General features: G+C 47.6%; 2 protein-coding genes across 2 annotated transcripts; both read left to right on the top strand.

Annotated features, from left to right (window-relative positions):
* The first annotated feature begins 7,751 nt into the window (after window positions 1-7,751).
* On the top strand, window positions 7,752-10,971 carry LOC124688096 (UDP-N-acetylglucosamine transferase subunit ALG14 homolog). The gene is made up of 5 exons (XM_047221812.1): window positions 7,752-8,292; window positions 9,821-9,963; window positions 10,053-10,202; window positions 10,282-10,341; window positions 10,486-10,971. Exons 1-5 carry the CDS (start codon window positions 8,139-8,141, stop codon window positions 10,660-10,662), a joined length of 684 nt encoding a protein of 227 aa, XP_047077768.1. The 5' UTR covers window positions 7,752-8,138; the 3' UTR covers window positions 10,663-10,971.
* A 370-nt stretch (window positions 10,972-11,341) lies between these two features.
* LOC124692912 (chaperone protein DnaJ-like) lies at window positions 11,342-14,548 on the top strand. Its single transcript, XM_047226351.1, has 6 exons — window positions 11,342-11,576; window positions 13,455-13,532; window positions 13,657-13,732; window positions 13,889-13,962; window positions 14,042-14,112; window positions 14,263-14,548. The coding sequence occupies exons 1-6, from the start codon at window positions 11,544-11,546 to the stop codon at window positions 14,294-14,296; spliced, it is 366 nt and encodes a 121-aa protein (XP_047082307.1). The 5' UTR covers window positions 11,342-11,543; the 3' UTR covers window positions 14,297-14,548.
* Window positions 14,549-20,207: the final 5,659 nt, after the last annotated feature.

Genomic DNA, 20,207 nt, shown 5'->3' with positions numbered 1-20,207 from the left:
GGAAGAGATGATAGTCTTGCTCGGATGCGGAGAGTCATGCATTTTGCCTTCAACACAAGCCATACAAACACGATCTTTGGCAAAAGACACATTTTCCATTAGTCCCACAATATGGTTCCCCTTGTGAAGACTTTGCAAAGTTCTCATGTTGACATGGGCCAAGCGGCGATGCCACAACCAACCCACATCCGCCTTTCCGAATAGGCACATCGCACTTGTCGTGGTGTTCCCCGAAAAGTCCACCACATACAAGTTGTGTTCACGATACCCAACGAAAGCGACTTTTAGAGTCTTGCTCCACAAGAGGACCACAATATCATTATCAATAAAGACGGCGAAACCCATCTTGCCAAGGGCGGAAACGGAAAGCAAATTGTAACCAAGGGTTTTGACAAGCATGACATCGATAAGAGTAATGTTGTGTGCAACCACAACCTTGCCAAAACCCAATACCTCGGATGTAGAATTATCGCCAAAGGAGACGGTGATATTATTTATATTGGGCCTCAACTCCTTGACGAGGTTCTTGCCGCCGGTCATATGACTTGTACATCCACTATCAAGTACCCATTTTGAACCTCCGGCGGCATAGTCATACATGAGATCAATTCTTGGATTTAGGTACCCATTTCTCAATGGGTCCTCTTTTGTTAGCAACAAGGGTCTTTGGGACCCAAATAGACCAAGCAACATAACCATCATATGGGCCAACATATTTAGCATAAACATCACCATAATAATCTTTAAATAGAACATAGTGAGGGTTAGCATTTCCCGCATCATCATCATTAATGGTTTTGCCCTTAGGGGCTACACCATTAGTGATATCTTTCTTCTTCTCTTGTGCGGGCTTGGCCTTTTGTTTGTTTGCCTTCTTTGCCTTGGCCTTATAACCAAGGCCCTCCTTCCCATTGTTTGATCTTTGATTACTCAAAAGATCATCCAAAGAAAGTTTACTTTGGGGAGAGGAGGCCTTAGCAAGTTCATCCTTCAACCTAGCATTTTCCTCAATAATATTTGCATGATCACATGAAGGGGTAGAGGAACTAGGCACATCATATGAAGCAAGCCTAATTTGAAGTTGCTCATTTGACTTGGATAGGAGAGTGTATTCACTCTTCAAAGCTTTGTGAGCTTTGTCTAGTTCATCTAGATCCTTCACAAGTTTCTCATGATCAACACCAAATTGGGCCTTTTCCTTTTTAAGCACTTTAGTCTTAGCCCTAGCAAGATCTCTAGCTTTAGTGAGCTTGTTAATTTTATCTTGAGGCTCTTCAATAGTTTCTAGCCTCTCTTCAAGAGAAGCTATGGTTTCTTGACTTTCCTCAAGAGCATTTTTAAGAGCATGTATTTCAAGAGAGTCTTCTCTCTCTATTTGACATTTTTTCTCAAGAGTATCACTTAGTTGAGCTATACGAACCATGAGATTTGAAACATGCTTTTTAGTGTTACCTTGTAAGTTAAGAATGAATTCATCAAACTCTAGAATTTCTTGTTTCACTTTTAGACTAGCATGATCAACTCCTAGATCACTTGATATGTTAGGCATAGAGGGGCTAGGAGATGATACCTCGGAGGATTTAGCCATGAGGCAACTTTCTTCCTCCACATGAATGACCTCATTGGGGGATTCACTTGGTGATGAAGATTTAGTGGAGAGGGAGGCAAGAGCGACCAATCCATTAGAGGTTGCATCTTCTTCATCATCAACTTCATCATCTCCGGAGGTATATTCTTCTTGAGTTGATATCACAATAGATGTGTCCAAGGTGGACCTTGCCATGAAGCAATGTGCATTCTTGATATGAGGATTCTCATTGGGGGATTCAAAGAGAGATGAAGAGGGAATGTTGGTAGTGACAATGGCGGCCACTTACTTTGAGCTTTCTTCTTCTTCATCATCACTAGAACTTTCAACTTCATCGGAAGAATATTCTTCCCTAGTCACTAGCACAACTCTTGAGGGCCTCTTGCCCTTCTTGGTCTTGTTGTTGTAGAATTTCTTGTTGGGGGCTTTTGAATATTTGCCCTTTGAGTCTTTGCTCTTGTCCTTGGGAATGAGCCTTCCATTATGAATCTCCCTATTCTCATAGGGGCATTCGGCGATGAAATGGCGCTTGTCATCACAGTTGTAGCACGATCTTGTTTTTGGACCAAAGCTAGTGAACCCACTTTTGTTGTTTCTCTTGATGTTGTCTTCCTTGGCCTTGGAAGGATCAACCCAAAAGGACTTTGCATGGAAGGCCATGTGATCATGGTAGTGGCATTCCAAATCTTCCGGATAGGACATACTCCAAGATGCCCTATATTGTTCTTGAGGGTGCACTTCTTCTACGGAGTTGACCGTCAAGGCAAGATTGTTCCCTTTTGACATTCCAATGGCACGATTGCGAGAATCATGGGAGTTTTGCTCGAGCACCTTGAGGGCTTGCATCTCGTGCACAGCTTGTTGAGAAGTGAGAGAGGAATAGCATTCTCTCCCAACAAGAGTCTTAACATCAATAGGTTCAAACGACATCATGCAATCAATATACTTATCCTTGATCCAAGAGTCATTGATGTGGGTGGCACCCACATTCCGGAAAGCATCGGCAACGGTGATGAGTCTTGCATACATGTCTTCATGATCTTCATCCGGTAGCCTCATGAATCCTTCAGCTTTATTCCGAAGAGAATTGTACTTGTTCCTTCTCATGCTATCACTTCCAATGCAACTAGTGGCCAAACCATCCCAAGCTTCCTTGGCGGTGGTGTAATTCCAAATACGAGACAATTCTTTTGTCCCCACACTAGTTTGAATCATGTGCAAGGCGGTATCATTGAGTTGACTATCAACCGCTTCTCTTCTAGTCAACTTGTCGGGGTTGTATGGCTTGAAGCCTTCCACGATGATTCTCCAAAGTTCATTGGAGGCACTGCGAACATAAGAACGAAACTCAAATTGCCATGTATCGTAATATTTAACATTAAACTTAGGTGGGTCTCCCCTAATGTTCATATGAGGATGGGGAACCGGGATATCGGGAGATATGAAAGGTGGAGCCACTCGATTGTAGCTCACACCTTCACTAGTTCCCATGGGAGAAGTACCGGGGGGTATAATAGTGTTTAAGTTATCACCATTCAAGGGTTTGGTAGAGAGGGGTGACGTCGAAGCCTCTCCCCCTTCTATCGCACCCTTGACCCTTTCCTCTATGACGGGAGCTACGGGGGGAACCGGAGTCAAAAGCTCGGAAATCAATTTTCTCATGCTTTCCATTTCAGCATCCATGGAGGACCTCAAGGATGTTTCCATTGCCTTGAATTCATCCATGGTGACTGATGACCCACAAGTATAGGGGATCGCAACAGTCTTCGCGGGAAGTAAAACCCAAATTTATTGATTCGACACAAGGGGAGGTAAAGAATACTTATAAGCCTTAACAACTGAGTTGTCAATTCAGCTCGCACTGGAAAAGCACCGGTAACAGGGGTGATGTGAAAGCAGACGGTAATATGAGAGCGAGTAGTAACGAGTAACACGACAGCAGTAGCAGTAATATGAGAGCAATGGCACCAGAAAATAGTTGATACTACTTCCAATGTCATGTAGAACGAGTATATGATGATGAGAGATGGACCGGGGTTCCCAGCTATCTACATTAGTGGTAACTCTCCAATAACAAATGTTGGGTGAACAAATTACAGTTGGGCAATTGATAGGATTGAAATAGCATTAAGACAGAACATCAAGTCTATTAATCATGTAGGCATGTTTTCCATATATAGTCATACGTGCTCGCAATGAGAAACTTGTACAACATCTTTTGTCCTACCAGCCGGTGGCAGCCGGGCCTCTAGGGAATCTACTGGAAATTAAGGTACTCCTTTTAATAGAGCACCGGAGCAAAGCATTAACACTCTGTGAAAACATGTGATCCTCATATCTAAGTCTTCCCCTCCAGTTGTCCCAATTTCTGTCACTTTGGGGCCTTTGGTTCCGGACATAGACATGTGCATACAACTTGTAGATACAATCTAGCAATAAGTATAGAGCTTAAATCTAAGATCATGCCACTCGGGCCCTAGTGACAAGCATTAAACACAACAAGATTGCAAGCAACAATAACTTCACAAACTTTATAGATAGACTAATCATAATGTAACAATCCATCGGATCCCAACAAACACAACACCGATTACATCGAGATGAATCTCAATCATGTAAGGCAGCTCATGAGATCATTATATTGAAGTACATGGGAGAGAGAGTACCAACTAGCTACAGCTAGAACCCGTAGTCCATGGGGGAACTACTCACGGAGCATGATGGAGGCGGTGGCGTCGATGGAGATGGCTTCGGGGGCACTTCCCCGTCCGGCGAGGGTGCCGGAACAGAGACTTATGTCCCCCGAATTGGAGTTTCGCGATGGTGGCGGCGCCCCTGGAGTCTTTCTCGAGTTTCGTCAATCGGTATCGCGTTTTTAGGTCACAAGGGGTCTTATAGGCGAAGAGTCGGAGTCGGAGGGGCCATGGGGCCTCCTCACACTAGGGTGGCGCGCCCCCCTCCTGGGCCGCGCCGCCACCACGTGTGGGGCCCCCAGGGCACCCCTCTGGTCCCCCTCTGACTTTCTGGAAGGTTCCGGGAAAAATAAGGTTCACGGGCGTTGATTTCGTCGAATTCCGAGAATATTGCCCGAACAGCCTTTCCGGAACCAAAAACAACGAAAACAACAGAACTGGCCCTTCGGCATCTCGTTAATAGGTTAGTTCCGGAAAATGCATAAAAACATTATAAAGTGCAAGCAAAACATGTAAGTATTGTCATAAAACAAGCATGGAACATCAGAAATTATAGGTACGTTGGAGACGTATCAGTGACCATCTTTGCGGCCCCTTCTGACCCCTCGTCATTCGGCATACTCTTAGGCGGTTAAGCCCGAAATAAGAGCCGAGGCTCTGATACCAATTGAAAGGATCGTATGCCGCACCTAGAGGGGGGGGGGGGTGAATAGGTGCTAACCAATTTTTAGTTCTTTTTCAATTTAGGCTTGACACAAAGGTAAATTCTCTAGATATGCAACTAAGTGAATTTACCTATATGACAAGGTTACCACTAAGCAAGATATAGCTACGCAATATATAGGAGATAGAATAGGATAGAGGTAACCGAGAGTGGAGCACGCGATGACACGGAGATGATTCCCGTAGTTCCCTTCCTTTGCAAGAAGGTACGTCTATGTTTGGAGGAGTGTGGTTGCTACGAAAGCCAAACCAACAGACCACGAAGGCTTCACTCAGATCTCCTGTGAGCAACGCCACGAAGGCCTAGCCCACTTCCACTAAGGGATTTCCTCAAGGCGGAAACCGGGCCTTTACAAAGTTCTTGGGGCACACATCCACAACCGAATTGGAGGCTCTCAAATCTGTAACAACACAACAATCAACAACAATACATCAACACAAATCAACTAGGGATTCAAAGAGGAACACTAGCAAGGGGGCCCTCAAACAAATGAGGGGGAAATGTAAATCGCTTCGGTGAGGATGTAGATCGGTGTCTTCTCCTTCGAATCCCCAAAGATCAAGAGCTTTGGTTGGGGGAGGAAGGAGATCTTGCAAATCTTGAGTTCTTGAGTTCTTGAGGTGGCTCTAATGGTGGTGAAGCTTGGCAGATTTTTGTGCAATGATTGAGCAACTTGTCCCATTGGAGAAGAGAGCTATATATATGATTGGAGCTCTCAGATCTGACCGTTTGGACGTTTTCCAGTAACACCGGAAGTTCCGGCCAGGAGGGCCGGAAGTTCCGGCTGGCACCGGAAGTACCGGCCAAGTTGGCCGGAACTTCCGCCAGGAAGATTCCGCGTAGACGACCTGGTCAGAAAGAGATTGGGGCGGAACTAGGGCGGAACCGAAAGTTCCGACCAAGTTCCGGAATTACGAGAAAACCATACTGGACATACTGAGCCACAATACCGAGGTTTCCGGAACTTGCCCGGAAGTTGGGCGGAAGTTCCACTGGCCGGAACTTCCGGCCAGCAGCACCGGAACTTCCGGCCAACCTTCGAAAGTTCCAACTGATAGGAACGCTGATGGTCTGCGGAGAGGAGTAACAGGGCGGAAGTTCCGGCCCCTGCAGGCGGAACTTCCGCCTGAAATGAAAAACCAGCATAGCCTTCAGGACAGACATACCATACCACCAGTCAAGCATATATCTAGAGATCTTGTACATGTCTACATCAACACACATAAAAATATAACTAGTGTTGACGTCAAACACACAAAACCCAAAAGGGCGGGAAATGTTCTTTCAGCCCTCGCCTCCGCCTCGCTGACCGCCTTCGTCTGCGCGAGGACGACCTCCTCCTCTTCGCTGCCGTGCACGTAGTCCCCGACGGAGATGGTCGACGACCGCGCGGGGACGAGGTCGTCCTCCTCATTGCTCTCCGCCACGGGCAGCCGCGGTGAGCGGCTAGACTGACCGGAGGAGGAGGCCTCGCCTTGGTTGGCGAAGCGCGCGAGCTTCCCTAGGGGCGTGAGCCCCCAGTTCGTCCACCGGCGAGCGCTCCGCTTGCGCGCGCCCTCGCTCTTCTTCCACTCGCGCCGCTCCGCGTCGGTGCAGAAGACAGGCGGACGCGGCTGCGAGTCACCGCTGCCCAATCCCGCGGCACGGCCGTCAGAGCCTCCACGGGACGCCATCGCATGGCGGCGGCCTACGGATCGGTGGCTAGGGCCAGGTGGATTGCTCGTCGGAGAGCAGCGAGTGGCGGCGGCGGAGGGAGAGGAACGGCGGAGGGGAGTAGGGTTTGCGAACCGAACTCCCCTCCACGAACCCTTTTAATATGGGGCGTGCGGAGAGTTTCTCGGGCCCCTAACTTATTTTACGGGCCGGCCCATATTTTCGGGCTATATTCCGCGTGCGATTCGGCCCGAACCCGTAAATCCGCCGGAAAAATTCAGGTCGGCTCTGTTAGATATGCTCTAAGAGAGATTCACACTTGTACGATTAGGTTTGGGAAGCTCTACTCATACATTTCCTTGTATTCGGTTTGATCTACAACTCTATTATAGAGATCTACGACAATATTAAGATCAACTCTATTTGCATTATCATTACGTACCTCCTTGTTTTTTCCCTCTCGTGTTTGAGTAATTCCCCATAGAGGTGGGAGATGTGTTGTGTCTCTTTTAATCTTCATCTATTTGTGGCTATGATAATTATTATCATTAGTGTTTTAATTGTTTGTGTTATTTATAATGTTTATTGTTAATTTAAAGGCCACGACAACATGATCCAGAGAACGCCACATACATGATCTTATTTACTAGAACTTCTGCGACCTCAGAGTTGATCTAGTATGGCTTGGTGAACATGGGTGTAGGCGCACATGTTTATTCAAAGTTTGAAAAAGGCAACCTAAAAGTTTTTTTTTAAATTGAAATAATTTTGTATATGTACATATTATTTTAAAACTTATTCGTGCCAATTTTCAAGGAAAAAGATGATTATATGTGACCTACATAAAAATATTCAAATGCCACTATAATTATTACTAGATTTGTACAATTCAAAGAAATACAAATTTCTCTTTTTCGTGTATGCAACATATGATCGTATTTCACTTGAAAATTGTCACCGTAACATGTAAATGTAAAATTATATTTAAAATAATTCAAAAACATTTAAATAACGTCCTTTTGATTTTTCTATTAAACGAGTGCGCTACACTCATGTTCACCAGATCCATGTCGGACTTTTGACCCCTCTCTCTGGAAAAAAGAGATGGGTAGCACAGCAGCAGCACGCACGCCGGTGGGTTTCTGCAACCTGAAATAGGCCCCAATCTGAAGCATCAACTAGAGCTGTCCGCCGCCGCCGCCACTGGCCGCCTCTCTGCCCGGAGCACTCCTCGCCATCCTCTCCGGATCTAACTCCGCCGAGCTGCCGCTCTCATCCCCGCCCTTCTCTCTGTGGTCAAAGGCGCCACCGGCGACCCCTTGCCCCCCCCCTTCCGGCGGCACACCGCAGTCTAGCCCCTCCCCTGGTCGGGTGCGACGCGCAGCTGCCGGCGAGCCAGCGTCCTTCCCGCCACCAGCTCGGGGACAGTGTTGATCGGCACCGCGCAGATCTCATACCCTGTTCCGCCACTTCGACGGAGATGGGGCTCGACGCCTTTGCGGCCGTGTGCTGTGCTATTCCAGTACTCGTATCCTTACTCGCCGTCCGTGTGGCTTACGTGCTTTGGCGCAGCGGCCTGCCGCCGAAGAAGCCTCATGCTGCTGGACTGCGGTGTCTCATCGTCCTCGGGTCTGGTGAGTGCGCCTTGGCCATCAAATAAAAACAGAGAACATACATAATGCTAGCAGGCAACACCAGGTTCCAGTGGTTGGCTCTAGGCTTTCCTCCATCTCTGGATTAATCATAATCTGTAATTATTCTCTTAAACGTAGGACAAAATGTTAATACGAGTCGAACAAATGATTACATTTGTAAAACTGTGTTGGGGATTTACTGCTTGTTGGAACTAGTTTTGTCATCAGAGTTGTTTAGTAGTAGTAGTATAGAATTTTCTTAGTGCGAAATGGTATATCTCGCTTTATAGCTAACTACCTGGCAACCAGTTCTGTTAATTCAAATGAGATTTTAGGCATAACATGTCTAAAAGCTTTGAGCTATAAGAATTTCAGAATATTATCCATTCACAGAAAGAGCAAACCATCATACCCAGAGCAGGTGAAGTAGTAATACCGGAGGCTGCTGCTGGCTTAACTATGGTGTCTGTTTAGACATCTGGAATTGTTGGTGCCCCTTCTGGAACTCTGATGAAACACAGTGTCCAATTTGCTGTCAACTGCTCCCTGACAGAATTAGGAGGTCACTTATTCTTAAGCACCAGTTTATGTTCCTCATAGGCTTTACATTGCCTCTTTCGTTTTCTTGTATCTGAACTTTGTTATATTACAACCTAAATATAACTCCACCTGCAAATGATGGCATTGTTCGAGTATTATGAGTCTAACGACTAGTCTAGACTAGTTGCTCGACTAGTCTATGAGTCTTAACTTGATTGTCGACTAGCTTGTTCGACTCGACTAGTTCGTAGAGTCGAGTGGTCGAGCGATTAGTCATGGACTAATATAGATTAGTTGCGGTATTTGAGTGGATCGATATAATTTGGGCATGAATAAGTGAGGTGCTCAGTCCGCAGGATGGAAAGGTCGAACACTAGCTATTTCCAGGTTTGCTCTAGAACGAGCCGCCTCACCTAGGACCAGGCCGCAGCCGCCATCCACTGACCATCCGCCGCGTCACATAGGACACCCTGCCTCCGCTGGTTCTATTCCTATCTGGTTGCCATATATGTACTAGCTACTGCTCAAGTACACGTCGACTAGTCGAGCAGTAGTCTAGACATGACTCGGCTCGACTCGTCGACTCGTAATCCTAATGTTGCCAATGTGATGGTACCAGTGTGTCACAACTCACAACGTCTCACCCGGGGATGCATTTCATTACATGTTTCTGACCCTATATGACTTGCACATGTTTATGTCTGGTTCTAGTGTAAATACAATCTTTTAACTTTAATCTGGTAGGAATAATCAGATGTACGCCGGTGTCACCTCTATTATGAGTGCATATGTTGTTCTTTTTGGTTTTGTACATTTGATCATGTTTTGTATATTGTGTACTCACAAGTGTATTAAGCAATAGTGTTGGTATTTGCTGAATTGCCCTTCCGCACTATTGGAAAACATCAGGTTGTACTATGCAATCATAACTCCTGACAAGAGAATGTCACATTACGTCCACCTTTTAATTTTCGTGTTTCTTTTGCAGGAGGGCATACTGCAGAAATGATGAATATTATATCTGAGCTTCAGAAGGATAGGTTTACGCCCAGGTACTATGTGGCTGCACTTACTGACAACATGAGCCTTCCAAAGGCCCAGGTCTACGAGTGGTCACTGATTCCAGCGCAGGTCAAATATCTTACTACATCGAATTATCATATGGTAGAATTTCGCAGTAGTTCCAACTTCTAGTCTGACTCGAATGGTATTATTTTCAGGGCGGGAGAGAGAAGATCATCGAGAACGGTCAGTTCACACAGATATATCGTAGCCGTGAAGTAGGCCAATCTTACGTTACTTCCATTGCAACAACATTGCTTGCTGTTCTGCATGCTATGTGGATAGTAACAAGAATCAGACCACAAGTGGTGCGAACTCTTTGAACTTATTAGCACCCATTATGCTGCATGAGCACAGTTGTGCTAATCACTTGTAATGTCCGTGCAGATATTCTGCAATGGTCCTGGGACATGCATTCCTCTATGTGCCTCAGCTTTCCTTCTGAAGGTTAGCCTCACGCCCTGGGCTCTATAGTAGCTCAATAGAAGATTAATGCTTGATGCACTATTAGACTTGCACACTCACATTTGTTGCAAGTTCGAAGTCAACACAATCACTTTTCTTGAGTTCTGGTTTGATCTATTCTTGCAGGTGCTTGGTTTGGGATGGTCCTCCATTTTCTATATTGAAAGTATTGCAAGGGTGAAGAAGCTTTCCTTAAGTGGTTTACTGTTGTACAAGCTACGGTTAGCGGACCAGTTTTTTGTGCAGTGGCCCCAGCTGCAGCAGAAATACCCTAGAGCACAGTATGCTGGCCGTTTGATGTGAAGATTCACCCTCCCTTCAGCGATATTGGGGCAGTCGGTTGCTCTTCTCAAGGTTTTGAACGTGCTGATGATATATGTAACAACTAGAGAAATACAGGTGTAGTGGAATGATACTTGGCGCACCCTTTTGCCAGATTTCTTTTCTTTCCTTTTCTACCTTTTGCTTGGCATAGGCTTGCAGCTTTTCCTAAGAAACATTTCGAAAATTCTTGCAACACTGACTTTTGCTTTGGGAATGTCATGCCCCCCTGTGAAATATACCCTGTAACTTTGCAAGGTTAAGTGTAAAACTCTTGTGTGAGTTTCAGCAGCAGGGTGTTCTCATGTGTGCTGTTTGTTCTTCCCTAATTTTTATCATGTGTTCTTTCTGTTCGTTGCTTACCTTCTGATCTGCTGGATGGCTCAGAGTAGAAGCTGCTATTTTTTTACAATAATAAGAAGAAGCTGGTGTAAATATGAAGAAAAATAAATATGTGGTCGGCGTAATGTGCATAGAACGGCCCATACAAAATCTCCAAAAAAAACCAGGCCTGTGAGCCGCACACGACACAAGCGGCCCGCCCGAACCGGGACCCTGGCGACGCGAAAGGACAGGTGACCCGGTCGGATCCACGTCACCATCTTCCCCTCTTTATCCATCACGGAGAACTTCATAAAACAAACAGAGGAAAAATAAAATAAAAACAAAAAAGGAGAGGAGAGGGGAACAAGAACTCCTCCGATCCCACACCCGCCCCCGCCCTCGCGATCCATCCACACAGCGATCCCTCTGCTCCCCCATTCCACTACTCCAGTGGACAGGCCGAATCCGGAATCCCCCATCGCGCTCAGCGGAGACGGGCGAGGCGAAGAGAGGCCGGGGGTGATGAATTGTTACGCTGCATGGACGGAGCAAGCGAGGAGCCTCTCCACAAGGTGCGTAGCCCCCGCCCCCCGGCGATCCAAAGATTTATGTTTTTTTAGCTTCGGGTCACGGATCTGTAGCTCAGTTCGATCGCGTAGCGCTTGTTTTTTAAGAGGAAGGATGATGCTGTGCCGGTAGTGGGCGGCCGTTCCTTCTTTTCTTGGAGGAACCTGGTAGGCGGATAGGAGGACAGTCTTCCCCTCTTTAGCTTTCTTTTCAGTTTTTTTTTTGGTAAATGGTACTGGGAAGAGATGCCCGCAAATAGTTCGTGCTCAAGTATAGTCCGAGGCTGCGAGTTATGAGTAGTTAAGTACTGTCTGGTTTGTGTTTAAATCTAGTCATACTCACCAGTGGCCATTGGTCAAATTCAAATTAGCGTATGTTCTGTTGTTGCTCTGTGTGATGGTCTACGGTTGTTCACAATATTTTTGTGTGAATGCTTGCTAGTTACTATTTCTTGAACTAAATGGCGATGTGAAGCAGCAGCCTCAAATTAGTGCAATACCATCTCCCCCCATTAACCAAAGCTACAAAGTTTGTTACAAAATGAATCAGTTACTAACAATGAGTACACGGTTAGCTTGCTAGGCCACTATGTTTTTTTTGCTAGGTGCAGTGAACAGCTTTTGATGTATATGCTCCTAGCTGGCGCGAGATGGGCGGGCTTACCAATTAGGCTATCTTGCGGAAGCAATTCTCTATTGAGCTCCTCCTAAAACAATATCCTGTTAGGTTCATCTTGCTTGCCTAAACTTTTTTTCGACTTAAGGAGCAAAGCTCCCAACTTCAATTAAGAAGCTGATAAACAGCGAAATAAACAAGCGTTCACAGGAACTCCAGTTCTTGTTGCACACAAAGCCGCACCTGGAACCAAGCTCATGTCCAGCACATCTAGAGACAGACTCCAGCAGCACCAAATTAGAAAAACCTCCAGATCAAACCCCAGGAGCAAAAGCAGCAGCTATAAGGCAACCAGCTCCCGAACGAAGAACGGCAAGAGTACATCTCATTCTACCCTTCTTGTCATCGGAGCCCACCCTCTACTTTAGTGATAAAAATCAGAGGCCACCACCAGCAATTGTTTGGCTCCGAAGGATTGGAATTTTCGCAACTTTTTCCTCTGCATAACATTCCAAGACAACAGCAACTGAGATATATTAACTTGGGTCTTATGTGCTGTCATTTTTACTTCGAGTCAGGCCTCGTAGAGTTATGTAGCTCAAGTAATGTAGGTTTGCATGCTACTTACAAAGTTTGTGCTTCTATTATCAGAAACTGTGAATTACAAACTCGTCGTGCTGTTTAGGGCTAAATTGTTCTATACAAAGCATTTGTGTTCTATACAAATCTGATGAATGTATTATACTCTGCATTGGTGGTGTTTATTTGCCTAATAAATTTGCTTTCCTGAGTGCTTGAAGCAAAACTTGCATTGGTGGTGCATTTGCCTAATCAATTTGCTTTCCTGAGTGCTTGAAGCAAAACTTGCATTGAATTGCAGAAAGTAGGTTTCTAGAGAAATCTGCTGTTTCAGCTGAATATGTTGGGATTATCTAGTGGCACTTACTATAGGAATTTACTCAAATGTTGCATACGTTTTAGTGAATCATGGATTTTGATATGGATACTCCTTGTGAATCTGTCTTGCTATGGGGTTCTTTTTCTTGTATTCAGTGTGCTGACAGCCTTAGACTATATATGGGTACTCCTAATGTGCACTAGTTATCTACAACCCACGTGTTCTGTCGTCATATGGTCTATCACACTTCATATTTATTAAAGTGGGCATAAATAACCATATATAGGTTTTGCACAGTTACACCCCATGTTTATTCTTTCTTATTGTTTGTCCAGTATATTCATTTCATAGAGTTCATCTGTGATGGCAGGACTACTACAAAGTTCTGGAGGTCGATTATGGTGCATCTGATGACACCATCAAATTGAGTTATAGAAGATTAGCTTTGGTAATCTAATATCCAGCTTATTTTCTTTGAACAAATGCTGTTTAATTGGGAGTAGTTTTTTTCTTCTGGAAGAAAATTATGGATCAACTCACTATTTAACCATCATCTGGTTTCCTATCTACAGAAGTGGCATCCAGACAAGCATAAGGGCGAGGATGATGTCACAGCAAAATTTCAGGAGATCAATGAAGCTTATAAAAGTACTGTTCCAAACTTCCTGTCTGTTTTCTAGACACGGATGATCTTATTTTTCCCTTTCTACTCTCTAGTGATAGGAATTGATGGCATTATGACGCTACTATATATCATGGCTCTTTAACTTTTGTTTCCTAATTCTCCTTATCATGTCTTTCCAGTTTTAAGTGATCCAATTACGCGACTTGAATATGACTTTTCTGGCGGTTACGAGATCAACCAGTATACTGCACGCGTAAGAGCTTCTTTAACTTGACACCATATCCTTGTTTTAGGTGTTCTTTGTTAATTTTGCTATATTTTCCTCTATTTAGGAGTACCTTTCAAGATTTAAGGGTATGATACTTACCTGCAATGGCCTTGGCATAGACCATTCTTCGAAATGGTAAGATAGTTCAGTTGAACTCAAATTCCTAATATGTAGCCACTCCTTGATTTCCATGTTTTGCTGGCTTTTGCTTATTAGTGGAAGCATGCAAGCTATGGAGAGTTTTCTTTGCATCTCACTGTTGATTTTCGTGCTTATGATTTCCAGGGCCCAACATATGAGAGAATGGGAGCCCCATTGATCAGTAGGTACAGCTTGTTTGTTCCTGTAGCATCTCCGATGACGATTGGACATGTGTTTATTCTTCAGTAGCACTGCAACGGATCTTGCCATGTGCCGTTGCACTTTTGCTAGAATGAGATACATTACCCAGTTTCCAATTGTAACACTTGGCTGTTCACTATTTGACTTGTACAAAAACGAAAGAATGGTTACTTGTCAGCATGAACCATGGCTAAAGAGACTAGAAATGGACTTTTTTGAGCCACGGGAACCCATACTGTGTAATTCAGTCCATGTGGTTGAACCACATAAAATGGTATTCTTGTGCAATCAAAAGTTTGTGTCGGCTGAACTAAATACTGAGAATTGAGTTGTGTTATCATCTGAGCTGCCCGCGAAACTAAATATCGAGAAATGAGTTGTGTTATCATCTGAACTCTCTGCAAATCTCCCTCCATGTGGTAGAGAATATATTGGAAAATAGACAAAGTAAGGTGACCTTGGAGCAATCATCACCAGTCCACATTATGAAAAGATCATATTGTGTTGGTGTTGTCATATCAAAATCTCCATTCAAGCATGTTTTTTTGTGTGAACAGGGCAAGCATGTGTAACACGGAGTTGGAGGGAGTTGTATGCAGATTTTGGTGTTAGTATATGTTGTCACTCAACTGTATGCATGGTTATGCCATATGGCAACAATCTATTCGATCAATTCAACAGCATCCTTGCAAGTTGAACATTCTGTAGCAGATCTTGTTTGTAGTTGTTGATTACGATTGTGGTACAGACCAAGAAGAGCCGCTTGGAACTAGGACCATAATTCTAAAAAAGTTACTGAAAGCAGAAAAACCTTATGTATAATGGTATTGAGCTCTTTACTCAGACATCAATGCGAAGCTTAAGCATAAAGTGTTCCCTTTCCAAGTCCGCATTGGCATGCTCTACTCATGAACTCCAGTGCTTTGACCTGTAAAAGTCCTAGTAGTTGAGATAATCGCACACTGGTGATGGCAGGGCCCTAGTATTAACAAAAATAAAATGCCTCAGCCGTCTTCTCATCTCATTATAATCTGGAACATGGATGCCATTCTAGATCGGTGGCCCGTGGTTTGTTGTAGATCCTCGGTTTCCAGTGGAAACGGACGGACGAGAGGACCGGACAGTGGCCTCGACGAGCAAGGCTATATCATGTTGGTGTCAGGAGGAAATAATTGTCACTCACTTTTCTTTTTCCCTTTTCCTCGGTTCGATGGTAGCCGGGTAAAAAATGATTGCTATTTATTCATGGACAAAAGCTGCATTGTTCCTTTCTCATTTTGGCTTTGAGGCGGCGATCCAGACAAGACGACGGCTACGGTCAGTTATGCATGGTTGGTCGATGCATCCACCTAGACAACACATAGGGCATGTACATTTGCAATGTGCTTACCGAGATGTTCAGAAAAATAAACCAGTTTTGCGTAAGTAATCGTGCTTACTTATGCCCAACGAAGATGTCAAACTAGGCAAGTGCTTAAGGAAATGGTCTATTTTCCAAAGCATCTCCCTAAGCATTCTGCATTGTACACGACCTAAAACAATCTTCATCGGCGCCCCCAAATGCACCCCATCTCCCCAATAGGACTATAGTGGTGCTCCGTCGAAAATGGGCTTACACCGGCGTCCCCAAATCTCTGTCGTCACTAGGTACGGCCCAAAACTTTGCCTGACACTCGCACGCCAGCCTCGACCCATAGGGCTTAGGGGTGCCGACACTCACGCCATGTCGTTTACATACGAACATTCCCAACCATATGACTCATTTCCAGTTTAAACAATCAAAATTGCTTCTGAAGGACTACAGATCAGTTGATGATTTGGTGGGATGAGAACTGAGGCGATGACTGAGGCGATGACTGAGGCGACGCCTCGGACGACGTCTCAGGCGACGGATCCTTGGCTGCTGCCGGGCCGGTCGTCACGTCGACGGTTCCGTCTGCCGCCGATCTCCTCTCCGGCCGGATCGTCTACGTGCTCGGGTAGCCGTTTTGATTCCCTCGGGGATTCGGCGGCGGACGAGGAGCTGAAGGTGGCGTGGGAAGGGCTAGGAGATGAGCCGAAGGTCTTGCCGATCGACAAGGATGATACTCAAGATCGGACTGCGCTTTTGGCAGACTTCTGGGGGAAGATCGGCTTCCCTGGGGCAGAAGCCAGGACATGGGAGCGGCGGTCTCAGGTGGCGTCGGTCGTGGCGAGGGCTCGCTCGGCCTCTCCTTCGCGTAAGGGAGCGGAGTCGGGTGCCAGGGCTAACTCCAGCTCGCCGCCGGGGCTGAGGCTTCCTCGTCAGCCGGTGCGGATCAAGGGATGGAAGGGTCCGCTTCCCCCCAAGAGGTTTACGCCGCCGGCGGTGTTCGGTGACTTCATCGGCATCGCGAAGGTGGGATCGGATCGGGCGGCCGGCGGCTCCTCCTCGCCGGCGCAGGAGGTGGATCGGCCTCGATTCGAACCAGCAGAGGCGGGAGCGTCGTTGCCGGGCGTTGATGGGCCGCAGAAGTGTTGGGCCGGGCTTTGCAGGGCTTTGATGGGCTTGCAGAAGGATGACAGGCGCAGGGTACATCATGTTCCGATCGCTCGACATACGATCATACGATCGTCCTCGTTGGAAGATCACGCCGTCGCTGCCTCGCGTCCATCTGCGCCGCTGCGACCGACTCTCCCTTCGTCCTCGACACCTCTCTCCGACGCCCCGTTTAGACGATCGTTTGTCGACGTGGTCGCTAGGGGAGCGTTGGCTGGAGGCATGGCCGGGCCGCCTCGCTCCGTGCCGCCAGGGGCACCGCAGGCTCCGGCAGGGCCGCCTCACGTGCGGCCGGCTGATGCGGCGGGTACCAGCACGTACCAGGGTCCGCCGGGGTTCCACGGGTGGCCGGCGGGAGCCCCTATGCCACCAGCGCCGGCGGCTCCGTCCCGGCCTCAGGTGGGATACCGTCCGCCTCCACCGCGGATTCCGGCTGCGCAGTTCATGCCGCAGCAGCAACAGCCGTTTCCGCCGCCACAGCAATACCCGCAGTACCATGGGCAGTTTCTCCAATATCCTCCTATGCAGCAACAGGTAGCACCACAACAGATGCAGCAGCCGGTTGCACAGCAGCAGCCGGTACAGCCTGGTCAGGCGAAGAAGAGGAGAAAGAAGAAGACCGCGGGTGCGGCAGCTGCGGCGGGAGTAGTAGCTGCCATACCGCCGCCCGAAGTGCAGGGTGTGGTGCAGCACCCTCCACTTCTAGGGGGTATGCCGGCCCCTGTGCCCACGGTGGAGGCGCCTCCTGTACCACAGCCGTTGCCTATAGCTGCTCCAGTCGCCGCTGCCCCTCTTGTGAAGCCTAAGAAAGTGGGTCGCTGTTGGAAGTGCGCGGACAATACTCATGCGACAAAGAACTGCAAGGTGCTACACTACTGTTTGGTCTGTGACTCTGGGGCACACCCGACCATTCGGTGCCCTGTTTTGAAGACTCCGAGGCCCATGAGTTCTTTTGTTGCATGTGGTAATGATGCTACGCTGGACCTTCAGATCCCTGATTCTCTGTATAAGCCGCAGTTGTCTTACTCTGGAGCACCTACAGCCTTGGTACAAGTGTCAGGGGAGGGGACTGTCGCTGCGGCAGATGTCCAGAGTCTCATGGCTCGCATGTGTCCGGGTAACCCCACTTGGAAGTGGGAGGCGGTGCCTCATGGTAACAATGCATTTTTGATTGCGCTCCCTACAGCTGAGGACTTGTTGAGGATCGATGGCATGCAGATGAGTGTGCCTAAGATAAATGCACAGGTTATTGTATCTTCTTGGGTTCATCAGGATGTTACACCCGAGTTTGTTATGGAGCCTGTGTGGGTGCATGTCGAAGGTGTACCAGACTCTCTCCGTCACTTCCTGGGTCTATGGGCTGTTGGTACTTTTATTGGCTCTACTCTTGATGTGGACTTGTATACCCTTCGGAGTCAGGGGATAGTTCGGATTCAGGTGGCCATGAGGAATGTTTCTGTTTTGGAGAAAGATAAGTCTAACGACAGACCTCCATGCTTAGAGGTCTTGGCTCGTCTACAGCTTAATGGTTACAGATTTCGGTTTTGTCGTGAGGCCACGGGGTATAAGCCGGATCCTCGGTTTCGACCTTTCTTCTGGAAGGGCGATGATGATGATGATGATGATGCGTCTCATGGTTTTGAGGATGAGGGGCTTGATGATCCCGCGGCGGATTTGGCACCAGGGTCATCACACATGGAGGTCGATGGTCATGCACCTAGGCACTCATCTGGCACAGCTTCGGTACCGGTTACTCAGGTGGCTTTGACCCCGTTTAACCACTCGCCGAGGACTGACAGGGGCCGGGAGATTGTGGCTCGAGCCATGACGGTGTCGCCACATTTGGTGGCCACTCCGCCATCTACGACCAGGGCGTCTTCTCCGTCTCGCGTTCGGACTTTTATGCAGGGGAGGACTCGTCCCGCTTCGTCGTCTTCACCGGGGGATACTCCCTCGTTTGTTCCCGCTCCGTCTTCTACATCACCTCAGACAGAGAGGGTACAGCCGAGGACTCCCCCTTCTTCGGCGGTGCACACGGCGGCCCCGGGGCAGCAGCCGGCCGAGCCTACTTCGGCGGGGCTGGAGGAGCGTGAAGCCGGTTTGGAGGAGCAGCTGCAGCCGGCCGGTGGTTCCGTGCCATCGCAGCAGCTGGCCTTCGGGCTGGCGGGTCGGCTTCAGCTGGTCCCCATCGACGCGGTGCAGCAGGAGTCGGCCCAGGGCCTGGCGTTGCAGCAGCCGCCATGTGCTCGCCCTGGACGCGGCGAAGAGAGGACGGGGGCGGTGCCGGCCCAGCTTCACTCTCCGGCGGTGGTGCAGGCCGGGTTGGGGAGGAGCCCCAGCCCATCCTCCGCGCCTCCTTCGCCTGGAGGGGTAGCGGCGTCGCAGTTGGGCTCGGTGCAGGGGGCTTCTTCGCCATCTACCCCTGTACCATCTTCTACATCTTCGATGTCGGCCTCGGTTCCTGCTTCACCACGTTTGAGTCCGTCTCCGCCAGCTGCCGCACCGCAGCCTCAGCCCACGGTTCCTCCACCGGTTGTTCAGCCGACGGTGAGGAGGAGTGGGAGGTACGCGGTGGCGGAGGATGGCGCGGGCGTCACGGATGAAGACGTGATGCAGAGAGCTATGCGGCGCAAGGCGGAGCTGAACCTCGACACGGCAGGTACTAAACAAACAGCCAAGTCGTTTACCGCTTTTTCGGATACTCGGATTTTGTCTAATTTATGTAGAGTAGGGGTCTCGTTGGGTAGTCGGTCTGATGAGATTGTAGCTTCGGCTAATGTGTTGAGACAAACTGAGCTTGACCGTTTAACGGTTGCTTCAAATGGATCCACTGAGCCTGCCACTTCTATTGTAGACGATGATGAAGATGATGACATCCTAGATGGTCATCTTCTCTCGGCTATAGTTGGGAGTGTTACATAGGTCGATTTAGAACACTCGTAGCTTAGTTCGGTTTATGATCTTGATGCTTCGCACGTGGTTCTCGATCGTCCGTCGGTAAGAAGTCTCGTAGATATGGCAAAAATACTAAATCTAAAATAGTTTCTCGATGAATGGCATGTTTCGGAATAGCTGAGGTCTTGGTGACTTGGCTAAACATTCTCACATTGCCGATGGTTGTAGAGATTATGATTTAGATTTTATTGCTATATCTGAGACGGATAGGCGAAAATTCTCACAGAGTTTCCTCGACCGTTTATCAGGCGGGATTAACTTTCAGTGGTATTCTCACCCGCCTCGTGGCAGATCTGGGGGTATTTTACTTGGTGTCCGTATAGACACCATGACCGTTTTAGCTAGTTCTGATGGCGAGTATCACATTAAACTCGATATTCAGATCAAAGCAGATGGTTTCATCTGGAGTCCGGTC

This window comes from Lolium rigidum, chromosome 2 (assembly GCF_022539505.1).
Source record: "Lolium rigidum isolate FL_2022 chromosome 2, APGP_CSIRO_Lrig_0.1, whole genome shotgun sequence".
NCBI classification, from domain to species: domain Eukaryota; kingdom Viridiplantae; phylum Streptophyta; class Magnoliopsida; order Poales; family Poaceae; genus Lolium; species Lolium rigidum.
The sequence above is the reverse complement of the archived record's forward strand: the minus strand, read 5'-3'. Positions and strand labels throughout refer to the sequence as shown.

What these genes read in the sequence shown, in the direction of transcription:
- LOC124688096 (XM_047221812.1), top strand. Translation starts at nt 8,139, where the DNA reads ATGGGGCTCGACGCCTTTGCGGCCGTGTGCTGTGCTATTCCAGTACTC. An exon ending in TCTCATCGTCCTCGGGTCTG is followed by an intron (nt 8,293 to 9,820) that starts GTGAGTGCGCCT and finishes TTTCTTTTGCAG; the next exon opens with GAGGGCATACTGCAGAAATG. An exon ending in CAAGAATCAGACCACAAGTG is followed by an intron (nt 10,203 to 10,281) that starts GTGCGAACTCTT and finishes ATGTCCGTGCAG; the next exon opens with ATATTCTGCAATGGTCCTGG.
- LOC124692912 (XM_047226351.1), top strand. Translation starts at nt 11,544, where the DNA reads ATGGACGGAGCAAGCGAGGAGCCTCTCCACAAG. An exon ending in TCAACCAGTATACTGCACGC is followed by an intron (nt 13,963 to 14,041) that starts GTAAGAGCTTCT and finishes TCCTCTATTTAG; the next exon opens with GAGTACCTTTCAAGATTTAA. An exon ending in ATAGACCATTCTTCGAAATG is followed by an intron (nt 14,113 to 14,262) that starts GTAAGATAGTTC and finishes TATGATTTCCAG; the next exon opens with GGCCCAACATATGAGAGAAT.